The sequence below is a fragment of the Danio rerio genome, chromosome 14 (assembly GCF_052040795.2).
Source record: "Danio rerio strain M-AB ecotype USA chromosome 14, GRCz13ab, whole genome shotgun sequence".
NCBI classification, from domain to species: Eukaryota; Metazoa; Chordata; class Actinopteri; order Cypriniformes; family Danionidae; genus Danio; species Danio rerio.
The window spans coordinates 19,335,240-19,348,097 of NC_141034.1; the positions used below are offsets into that span (position 1 = coordinate 19,335,240).

Sequence of the window (12,858 nt, forward strand, 5' to 3'; positions counted from 1 at the left end):
ATATTTGTTTAAAATGTATTATTGAATTGTTAATAATTGTAGTAGTAATAATATCAATACTGTTAAAAATAAGTATTAATAATAATAATAATAATAATAATAATAATATATATATATATATATATATATATATATATATATATATATATTTTTTTTTTTTTTTTTTTTGTCTCCAGCAACTGGCAGGTTTGGTAGAATGTACGTTTCAGGCAATAAGTAACAAACTGAATTTTAGAAGTGTTAATAGCAGAGTCTTGTAATGATTTAACAATAGAGGTAATCATTCAATAAGACAGTATTGACATCTGACACTATCATATTGCACAAACTACATTTTTTTGCAAGGAATGTGTTTCTCTGCAGTCTTCCTAGAAACACTCTAACTGTACACTCAAATTTGCTGTTCTCCTGTGTGTGTAGTCATGATCAAAGGTCACCCACTCTCCCATTATCTGTATGTCTGTGCCTCAAAAGCACTTCTTTGAGAAAAATCCGACCTGTGTATCTACTGTGGGAACGAGGGGAGAGATTATTTGAGGAGAGAGGAGTGCTAGCAGAGAGAGGGGTGATATCGCAGATGAGGGCAAGAGCGAGATTTGGCAGGACAGTGTAACCTTTTGTATACTGAGAAATAAGGCAGAACTGATTAAATATAGTGTTCACTAAATACAAGTCCAAATCACTCTCACTGTATCCAATGGAATTTATATATAAGAACAGATATCTCAATCATATTTTCAAGCAAAATGTACATTTATTCGTTTTACTAGCCAGTTTAATAGCCTTTAGTCCAGTCAGTCAATTGATCCTACAGAACTTATTCTAATATGACGATTTGCTCAGGAAACATCTGTTATAATTATCAACATTCAAATGGCTAATAAAATAATGGACACTGATGTTTTGTTTTAGGGTTATTTGATGAATAGGACACTCAGAATTCAATTTAAATGAATTTTTGAATTTGTGCTCTGATTTGAACAGCGTTGCAGATTTTTTTTGCATAGCTCAAATATTTTTGCGAGCCCACTTTATCTCGCAGCTCAGAAATCTACAATAACACAATCCTCATGTTTCACAGACAGATATACAGAGACAGAGGCCAAAGAAAACAGCTAGCAGAATCTGCCACTTACTCCATTTATTACACTTCTCTCATGTTCTCACTCTGTTTTGATTTACTTTACAGATCAGTTTACTCTACAGGAATGTTGTTAATAGCCTTTTCCACAACTGGTGAGCAGTTTTCTCTTTGTTTGACCTTTAGTATATTGACAGATTTGAGTTAGATGTTTGTAGTCATACCATTGTTTTCTCCCACAGCGAGCTCTATCTTGCTTTTCCCCGCGCTGTCCTTCATTTCTGTGGGAGGAATTCTGTTCTTGATGACCAACATACAGGTACTGAATCACCCTTTGAGATCCTAATAACAAACATATGAGCCGCTGCACTTCTCTGGGAAGCTTTCAGGGGGTTTTCTCATGATATCTGGCTACTTTTGTGTTTTAATTTTTATATTCTGTTTGTTGCCTGAAACCTAAAAAAACACTTTAGTTTAGGTCACAGTACATGATATCACATTAACTAACACTACTAGCTTTATAAACTATTAGCTGTTTATTTGTATAAGGTGAAAGTTGGGTTTAGGTTTTGGGTAGGATTAGGGATGCAAAATAAGATCATACTTTATAACTACTAATGAACAGTTAATATATGTTTTAATAGGTCCTGGAACTCCATGGTCATAAAACAATCCCATAATGGATTTACATTCTTGGAAAGAGTAGGGGTGTTACCCCGGTGTCCTGACCGAATTCCCCCCATTGGCCCTTACCGATCATGACCTCAAAATCATCCCCATCCACTAAATTGGCTGTGTCACTGGCTCTCCACTCCTCCTACAGCTGGTGTGTGGTAGCACACTGGTGCTGTTGTACTGTGGTTGCCGTCGTATCATCCAAGTGGATGCTGCACAGTGGTGGTGGTGTGGAGAACTTTGGGTGTATGGCCATACATTATGCTCTATATAAATACACATTACTTAAGCCAGTAGGTAATAGCAATAATGATGACCTAAACTAAAGTGTTACCAACACATGTTCTGCCATTGAAATGCAGTTATATGGCTTTACAATTCAAGATATTAGGGCATAGACTTTATAGAGACAGAGCGCAATGTGTCATAATCCAAAAGCCACAACCACAGAGGGGAAACAACCCTACCATCTCAATTGACTTTCTACTGTGGGAAGCTGCCTCCTTGTCTTTTCTGACTTATGACAAAAACATAATAATATAGAAAACCTGCCATGTGACAAAGTGTACAGTAAAAACAATGAGTGTTTAAGGACACACAAGTAGATACAGGCAATAAAACGTAAAGTATCAGCAGAATGAATGGGTGAGTTGTGTGATCTAGACACTCACATATCCAAATGTCAGTTTTGTATATTCTATTTTTGTAAAATAAGCCATACTATTATGGCAGTATTCAATCTCTTAAGTTTTTATGCAGTAGCATTAATCTTGCAAGTTCTGAAGCTACAGTGGCTGATACAGCTAACAGCTTATCTTGTCCCAACATTGTTTTAGTAATAATAAAAAAATCGAATAGTTGTAAACAGGGTGCGGTTTGTGGAAAAACCTGTGGGAGGGATGTTTTTTAATGTTTTTTTTTTCAAAGACCACAAAGAAATTTGCAAATATTTTGCAATAATTTTGATTAATTAATAATAAAGAATTTTTACATTTTACAAAACTTTCAATTTTTTGAACACTACATTCACAAAAAAGGAGCCATACTAACTTTATAGCACAAGGCACTAAAATAATTTTTAAAACAGTTTGTTTTAGCTGATGAAATGCAAATACATGGACAATCAATAATAATTCAGTTTTTAAAGAGATAAAAGATTTAAAGTTTAAATTAATTATAGAAACCCTGGCTCATTGAAAAATACACGTCTTCTTACATTTTTTGTGAAACGTTAAATACATTACTATGCATGTTTTGTTGCACGTTTCATATGACATATCCACTAGAGGGTGCTGTCTGCATTTTTTGCAAATCTGAAATGCGTTTAAGGTATGTTTTTTTTACACAAAGTCTCTTCTCTACATGTCCATCAGAAGGGTGAAGCTAGACCAGCAAACCACTGACCTAAACCCATCTAATAGTGTTTTAAAAGCAAAAATTACTCTACCAACCCTGTTCCTGGAGAGCTACCTTCCTGCAGAATTCAGTCCCAACCCTGATCAAACACACCTGAACCAAATAATAGTACCTAAAGCAGCACTTGATAACTACAAACAGGTGTGTTTGGTCAGGGTTGCAACTGAAATGTGCAGGAGCTCTCCAGGAACAGGGTTGGTGACCCCTGGTCTAATGGTTGTAAACACGGTGCACCAGAGGGAGGGATGTTTTTAAAGGTTTTGTTTCCTGAAAAGACCACAAAGTAATTTGCAGATATTTTGCAGAAATTTTGACCTTTTACGAGAATTTACCCTACATCAGGGTAAATTCTGTCACTGCCATCTTCTTTAGCTTCTTTTAGTTGGATTAATGATCCAACAACAACGTGAAAATATGTCAATATTTACAACCAAGGTGCAATTTGCAGGCGGGGTGGGGGTGGTTTCCACCCTTCTGGTCTAAATATCCCCACATCTGCTGAATTAATTTTATTTTAGTGTTCAAAACATGTCAACTTTACATTTTTTTAACATTACATTCGCAAAAAAAAGGTAATTATATGGAGCCATATTAACTGTATAGCACAAGGCACTGTAAACTTTCAAGGTGCACTATATATTGTCTTAATGTATACGCTGAGGGGATTGGGGAGGTAAATTTTGCCCCCATCATGGATAAAATTATTTCAGCAGATTCAGACCAGAAGGGTGGAAATCACCCACACCCCCTGGCAGATCGCATCTTGGTTGTAAATATTGACGTATTTTCACGTTGTTTTTGGATCATTTCTCCAACTAAAGAAGCTAAAGAAGAAGGCACTGAGAGAACAATACAGTCTAGTTTCTCTATTATATACTCATTTTAGGTTCATTTAGGGTACTGAAATAGTTTTTAGACATGGTTCAAAATGATGAAAGTTTCCTGTTGGCGATTATGTTTCTCTGCAGCAGGTGTCAGTTCTATAATATGACACACTGAACTTTTTTTTTGTGTTTGTGCTGCACTGTACTCTAATTTTCAACACGTCAACACGTTGTTCTTTTTTTTTAGCTTGTTTACTGTACACATTGTCACATATAGCAGCTTTTGACATGAGCAACAACAGCCAATTCGAATGTTATCACTTGATTGAATAGGCATTATCAGTGTTTATCAGCTGATATATGTGCCGATAGCTGATTAACCACGAGAATTATTCATATTGTTTATTAAATTTCCCATTAATTGTATTTTATTAAGGTCTGTATATATGAACTGAACTAATATAATGTAATAGACTAAATAATGGGGACATATAATATTATATAATAAATAATACATTAATAGAAAATAAAATAAGTAAAATACTAAAATACCATCCTAGTCCTAGTTTATTACCTTCATAAACTCGATCAATTACTTAAGCTCTAAGTCATATACAGTAATAACTATTGCTTATAATAAGTGGGCTTGTCAACATTTAAAGGGATGTGAAGCAGTCTTTCAAACATTCTGTAAAACAGTGCTTAATGCCAACCATGGTTTAGTTATTATCACTGACCATAATGATTTATTAGTAAACTTTTAGGTGAGGGTAAGCTGACATGCACTCACAAAGTACAATATTTATTAAGGGGCCGTCAAAAAAAAAAAAAAGTGTTTGCAGGTTTCTGAAATGTCAGTCTTCTGTCATGGCATAAGAAACTTCAATTCAGCTGGTTCAGTTCAGTTCAATGTGTTAAAATTCATCAGTTAAGAAACTAATTCAATTTTGAAATAAATAACACTATTTATTACTGTTGTTATTATTATTGTTTTGTTCTTATCTTTAGTGTAATATAGCTGATGGTATTACCTATTCGAAAGACATGCATCAGATGTCCTCAAGCACGAATAATGCATCATATGAATTTTATGTTTCTTGTATTTTTGTTCTAACTGTAGCTTTAACAACAATGGCATATTGTTAAAATAAATTTTAAAACACTTTGTTTTAGCTAATGAAATAAAAATACATGGACAATCAATAATAATTCGGCTTTAAAGAGATCTGGATTTAAAGTTGCTTATAGCAACTTAGGCTCATTGAAAATATACACCTTCCTAAATTTTTGTGAAACGTAAAATACATTACTCTGGACACGTTTCGTTGCACGTTTCATATGACATATCCACTAGAGGGTGCTGTCTTTATTTTTGTGAATCTGAAATGTGTTACTTAGAGTATTTTTTTATACAAAGGGTGGAGCTAGACCTGCAAACCACTTACCTAAACCCAACTAATTATGTTTTCAAAAGCAAACTGCGCTGCGACTACATAGTTTTACAATGATTTTACCTTGTATTTATGTCTTTAGGTGAGGCAAGTATATTGATTACAATACTCAGACAGTGTTAAGCTGCTTTGTGGTGTTTATTTGGTGTTGTGGAAAAAATAGCATGAAGCTAGTTTGTCAAATATATACTCTGATAATATATCTGATAATACTGATAATAACATCCGTGTGAAAAGGAACAACAGATATTGACATCATACTTTACTGTAAGCATCAATTCTACCTAGAAACTGCAGTTTAAATATGTTTTTGAGATAATTGTTAGTTGTAATTCTCTGACTGCTATTGTTAAATGTTACATCAAGTTAGTTGTGTTACTGTCAATTGTTTGAGACTGGAATGTTCATGAACCGATTCATAAAAAAGAACTAAATCTTGAGGCATTTGCTTTGAGAATCAAACTAAACTGTTCACAATTAACCAAACCTCAAAAAAAAAAAAAAAAAAGGTATGACTTTATTTTAATTGTCCCTTTAATGCACTTTGTTGAATTTAAGTTGCATTGCATCTACATGCCAACTAATTCTCATTAAATTGTAAAATAAAGTCTTGGCAAAAATATATATGTTTTTGAAGTTTCTCAATTTTAGCGTGTTTCTGTTGTGTATCAGTATATGATTACACAAACTATCATCTGCTCTATTTAGGTGGGAAATCTCTTTGGCACTCACCGCTCCACCATAATCACTTTATATAATGGAGCCTTTGACTCTTCCTCTGCAGTTTTTCTCATTATCAAGGTAAGAAGCAAAACCCCTCAGCGAAAATGAAAACGCTGGTGTATAAAACTCTATTAGAAAGGTTTGTTCGCTTGAATCTCTTTCAGTTGCTGTTTGAGGATGGAGTGTCTCTGCGAGGGTGTTTTCTCTTCATGGCCTGCTGCAGTGTCATTCATCTCTTCAGGACATTTGTGCTGATGCCTCGTACTCATATCCCATACCCACTCCCAGAGAACTACACCTATGGGTAAAACACATATTTAACACCTCTTTGCGTAGAAACACATTAATACTGTAGCTTCAAAACCAGTTCATAATAATTCAGCAAAATAATGGCACACCGTTTCAACATTTAAAACAAACTAGCATGCTGCAATCCTTTTAATCCATTCTAGCAAGTACTCATTAGCTACTAATTAATGCTTGCCTATTATTTAGATTCTAGTGCCTTTTAAAAATGATACTTCATACTAGTACATTTTTTAGGGGTGTAATAAATCATTAAACAATCATACTTGCGATCGGTTCATGAGATTGGGCAGATTAGCGAGTAGTTTAGTCAAAAACTGTGATTATTGGCCGATACCAATCTGCATCAATTGATTGGAGCATCATTAGTAGAAATAAATGGATATGGATTGATATATTGATCAAATGACAACAGTATGATATAACGATTATTTGTGTACAAGTTCAATAACTGCATACATGTTTTAAAGTGCACTCTTATTTCGACACTCTCCACATCATCAGGTCCATCTACATATTTCTGCTAAAACACACATTTTGGTATCTGCTTATGTGCCTTGTTGCAATGCAACAAGATATACATGTTTAATAAGCATGTGTCATTTATTGGTCATGTGTTACTTGATTTCTTTTGACCTGTTATTCATTTGTATATAGTATTTAACAAAAACTAAAGTGCAGTTTTGTTTGGATGTAACCGAATGTGCAATGTAGGGTCCTATCATAAAACGCAAGACATAAATTTTCATTTTAAAGCGCATAAATTTTCAGACTAGTGCATACCTAATTTTCACACTTTGTGCCACGTTGTTTAACCCCCAGGGGTTGACGACCGCGTATGCGCGTTTTGAGATGTCTTCTCCTGATAACACTGAAAATAACTTAAATTACACTTTCAGTTTTGATTGTACAGATAAAAGCAATACATCAATCAAATCTGTTAGGTGTGTACTTTTTTTGTGTACACTCACAGTAACAACAAAAGTGTGTGCTTTTGCAAAATAAGGAAATCAAACAGTGTAGGCACTCTTTCTGTTCCCTCTGTAAACTGTTTTTAGAAGCGCGTCAGTAAAATGCACCGAAGCTCCGCTAAAACCAAGACAGCCACACCCACTAATCACTTTGGCCAGTTAAAAATATTTTTAAATTGTAGTTTTCTTAAAAGCAATGCTCAGCAATAAGGATGGCCCATCGAGAAGCAGCACTATGGACAAAAACAACTGTTCACCCGAGCTATAGAAAACAGTTGAATACCAAATGAGATGATGATCCTGTACTTAGAGAGACTCTCACTCACTGACAAGAGCTTCAATGTCAGAGTGTTTAAATGCTTGCACCCTCCCATTCTCTTGCCTGAAACAACCATGACTGGAATTGCAACTAATGCGATCGGTTCCCTTTGAAATAGACTGGACAAAAGCGATGCTCACGCTTCATTGCCACTTTCGCTTTAACCATTCTTTTGAACAGGTTATTATTGGGCCTAATGTTAACCTTGTGCAGTTGATCATCCTTTCATTATGACACAGTATGTTTTTCACCTGCTTTCTTTTACAGTTATTTTTTTATTTATTTATGGTTTAATTATCATCCTTTGCAATAGCATTGCTTTAGGAGACGAGCTTCCCATTTATGTATAGTGAACTGGTGATCTGACTACTGTGTATAGTTCTACATACATGACATATTTTTAAAATTTCATTTTTTTTTTGTTTTTTAAAGAAAAGTTTTGTTGAATAAAAAGTGTATATACAGTATAGACAAATGTATGCATAAAAAAAAATTCTAACAACAAAATTGTGGGTAGTTAAAATGGCAAGTGGCTAGTAATGTTGAAAAACAACTAGCTAATTTCAGTTATATTTTTTTGTGGCTTAACAATAAAACAAACTATTAAAAGATTACAATGAATTCGAAATTACAAAACCATCCCCATTCTCCTTCTCTTCTCAGATGGTATGGCGGGGCCAAATAAAAGGTTACCATAGGCCAACATTGGCCCTCTGGCTCTAGTTTGGGCATCTTTGAGTTAGTATGAGAACATTGCCTTGAGAAAAACATCAAACAGCAATCAGCAGATTTTATCAGTTGTTACTCAGTTTCTTTGGTCTTTTTATTTATTTATTTATTTATTTATTTATTTATTTATTTATTTATTTCAGAATACCAATATCTTGTTTTTCATAGATTTTTGCAGCACTTCATCGTCTACAGTTAGTGTTTCCACCAACAATAGTTCACCTCATCTGTTTCGGATTTTCTAGGATAAACTGTGGAGGGACTCAAGATTATACCATTGCAAAGGTCGAAGAAAAAAACATCCAGACATCCCAAGCTGAAGAGGAAGAGGCATTTACTGAGACTTCTCCCCAGGGCCAAAACACAAGTAAAATGGGTAAGCATATTGTAAATGTTCAAATTTTAAAGTAGTGCCATTAACACACAATTTTTTTGCACATACTGTAAGTTTATGCTATTTCCTTACTGCATGTTTTATGCTGCAAAGCCATTTTTTTTAAATGCAATTTTTTCAATTAAGCTATAAAAAAGTCTAAATAATAAAAAATCAACACATTTTTTAATAATAATATTGCATATAATATGGCATGTGTGTTAATAATAGCATTTTGAAGGTCATTCATGTAGATCGGTATATTAGCATTACAAGTCATACTTTAAGTTATTCATCTAGAGGAATTATCATATTTTTTAACTGCTACTTTGTGGCAACCACTAAATTATTATTATTATTTGTAAAAGGATATTATTTATACAATGTCTCATCAGTACTGATATTAACGATTCATTTTCCTGCTCCTAAATCTCCCTGGGTTCTGTGATTTGCATGTCACTTCCTATCTAAGGATGTGTCCACACTTGTAGTTCACCAGCAAACATTTTTTTTTGTTTTTAATAGACATCTAATAGACATCTAAACAGTCATCTTGGCAAAAACAGGCTAAATTTCTATAAAATTAAATCAGTCAAAATCTAATAGACGTCTACGAATAGGGCAAAACTAGACTAGTCATCAAATAAACAGAAATGAATGATATTACATATCATTAATAACATAAAACATAACATATGATATAACATTAAAGTCTGTCTAATCTGTCTATTGAACAACTTGATTTGGGCTATTCTTAGATGTCTATTAGATTTTCACTGACCAAGTTTAGCCTTGTTTTAGCCATGCTGTCTACGTTTAGATGTCTATTAGAAGTCTATTTAACACACAATTGTTTGTTGGGTCAGTTTAGTCCTGATTTACTTAGCATTCATACTGTCATTTTAAGACTAAACATATAAATGTGATTAAAAGACTTTTATTCTGTAGATTTGATTATGGAATTTACTGAGAGTCAAAAGCATACTTTTTTATCAGTCAAATTTTATAAAATGCTTAAAATAGTTAAAAGAGTGGCAATAATTACTGTTGCACACATCAGAAAATGTCTGTACTGAACTGTAATGGGCAACATTGTGACTGTGAGAAGAAAAAAAACAGGTATGCTTCAGCATTCTGTCCATTTTCTTCTGACATTATGTCATGTTTTTGGTTTGTTTAGATGTCTTTGGTATGTGATGCGTTCATATTTTCATTTTCACACCCACAATTGTTTTATAGCAAACCGAGAACACTTTTTTTTAGTAGTCTCACTCTGCTTGTTTGGTGTGCATTTAGGTTCAGATATGCAGGCTTCACACGTATTCAAATGATCTACACTATTCAAACTTATTCAAATGAGCCATGCAAAAAGTGCAATCGCAGACGCAAGTATGGAAGTCTTATGTTTTCACTGCAAGATAAAATGAACATGTTACAGTATGTTGGCACTGTGCTATTAGAAAGTTGCAATAGATTGAGCAAAGCCATTTTTTTATAATTATGTGAAATAGTATGTAAAATTAATTATAATTATAACAATTAAAGTATATATATATATATATATATATATATATATATATATATATATATATATATATATATATATATATATATATATATATATATATATATATATATATATATATATAGACATAGATAGATAGATATAGATATATCGATATGTTTTATATTAAAACTGAAACTGAATGAACAGAAAGACAGCAAAAATAATTCTTTTATTGATACTAATACACAAAATATATGTTTGTAGTATATAAATATGTTTATTCATGCTTGTCTATACATACTTTTTTGCATATGTAAACTACATTGATGAGAAATCAAATAAACGAACGGTAATATTCAAAAGAACAAAAGTCTTGCGTGGAATTAAACACCAGCTGTGACAGACTCATGGGATGCAATCCAAATCTTTCTTCAGTGTGGTATTATGTTTGAATGTTCAGATACACGTTTACACAGTATTTAAGGATATCTTCAAGTAAACATAGCTATCTCTGACTTAAGTGAATGTAACCAGTTGAGATGATTATTTATATTATTAAGTTCAAGTTCAAGTTTAGTTTATTAATAAAGCACGTTTCCAACTGCCACAAGGCTGCACAAAGTGCTTTACAAAGAAAAAATAAACAAATGATATGCAATAGGCACATAATAGGAAAGAACATAGAGAGTGTAACAATGAAAAGAGCATAAAAACATTTATAATATTACTAATTATTTTGATTAATATTAATCAAATAAAAGAAAATAAAAAGAGGCAATCACTCACTAATTTGCAATTTATTTCCAACTTCACTATATATTGTATTTGTTTGACAACTTTTAATAACAAAATTAAAGCATAGCGAATAACTACTGTGGTTATTAATATGTTAATAGTTATTAATAATGTACATTTTTTATTTTTTACTATATTTAATTTAATTTATTCAGAAGCTGGTTATTTATTGAAAATTTTGAAATAAGTTTAAAAATAAAATAAATCAAATTATATATATTTATTATATAGTTTTTTGCTGATCTAAAAAAATAAAAGTTTAATCCTTGGCTCAAAAACTGTAATGTGAGCCAAACCCTGAGTCTATTTTACAATATAAAGTGCTTAAACCCATTGTTTTTATTTATTTATTTATTTATTTATTTATTTTGTCAGAGCGTAGTTTCAAGAGCTGTTTCCTCTCCTGGTTCTTCTTGTGGCATCTGCTCTGGCTTTCTGTGATGCAGTTGAGACACTACTTGTTCATCGGGACCTTAAACCCAATGTTGAATCATCTAACCGCTGGAGATCCAAGCCTTGGTAGGACACACACACACACACACACACACACACACACACACACATACACAAACTGTTCTTATCCTCATGACCAGCTATTTATGTGCAGGTGAAGCCATGCCTTTGAGCAGAATGTACAGATAGCGAGATGTAAATAGTCATATGTGCATCATGAGTTTGAATTTAGTTTTTTGTGCGTGTGTGCTGGTTGTATACAGTCTTATATAGTTTTTATTCTCAGTCAGTAGATACACAAATGCGTTTGCATTCACTCAGCTGTGTGGAATCCTGTGCGCCCCATGGAATGGCCTCCTTATGGACCGCCACAAGGGAAAGCAAAGAGAACCAGGTCAGTACATAAACATGCTTTCCTTTAGGTCCCATCACAAGAAACTGAACTTTCTGTTATCATGTGAAAGTATTCAGTATATTTGCACAAATATCCAATGTAAGTACAGCTTCTCAAACAAGAAAAAATGTTGGACAGGACTTGATTATCTCTATAGGGAGTTGACTGGATGGTTGTGGTTGTGCTTACAAAAGCACATAATTACTAAAGATTTGTGAAAATTTTGGCATTGTTCGTTTTCTTTTCAATTTAATGGAAAGCTGAACTATGGATAGAACAGCTGTGGAAAGAACATTAAAAGAGCACACACAATTATATATATGTACACTCACCAGACACTTTATTAGGTACACCTGCTTGTCAACACAAATGTCTAATCAGCCAATTACATGGCAGCAACTCAATGCATTTAGGCATGTAGACATGGTCAAGATGATCTGCTGCAGTTTAAACCGAGTATCAGAATGGGGAAAAAAGGTGATTTAAGTGACTTTGAACATGGCATGGTTGTTGCTGCCAGATGGGCTTCTCTGAGTATTTTTTTTTAGAAATTGCTGATCTACTGGGATTTTCAAGAGAATGGGTGCAAATGCCTTGTTGATGCCAGAGGTCAGACAAGAATGGGCAAACTGGTTTGAGCTGATAGAAAGGCAACAGTAACTCAAATAAGCACTCGTTATAACTGAGGTCGGCAGAAGAGCATCTCTGAATGCACAGCATGTCAAACCTTGAGGCGGATGGGCTACAGCAGCAGAAGACCACACTGGGTGCCACTCTTGTCAGCTAAGAACAGAAAACCGAGGCTACAATTCACACAGGCTCACCAAAATTGAACAATAGA

General features: G+C 33.4%; 1 protein-coding gene across 2 annotated transcripts in view; it reads left to right on the top strand.

Moving 5' to 3' along the window:
* Positions 1 to 12,858, top strand: part of slc43a3b (solute carrier family 43 member 3b) — a 30,729-nt gene that overhangs the window by 9,975 nt on the left and 7,896 nt on the right. For both annotated transcript variants that reach the window (XM_087280527.1, NM_001039922.1), the window contains 7 exon segments: positions 1,190 to 1,236; positions 1,324 to 1,400; positions 6,156 to 6,248; positions 6,335 to 6,474; positions 8,741 to 8,871; positions 11,546 to 11,689; positions 11,910 to 12,017. In XM_087280527.1, coding sequence (XP_087136653.1) covers positions 1,190 to 1,236; positions 1,324 to 1,400; positions 6,156 to 6,248; positions 6,335 to 6,474; positions 8,741 to 8,871; positions 11,546 to 11,689; positions 11,910 to 12,017 — 740 coding nt within the window.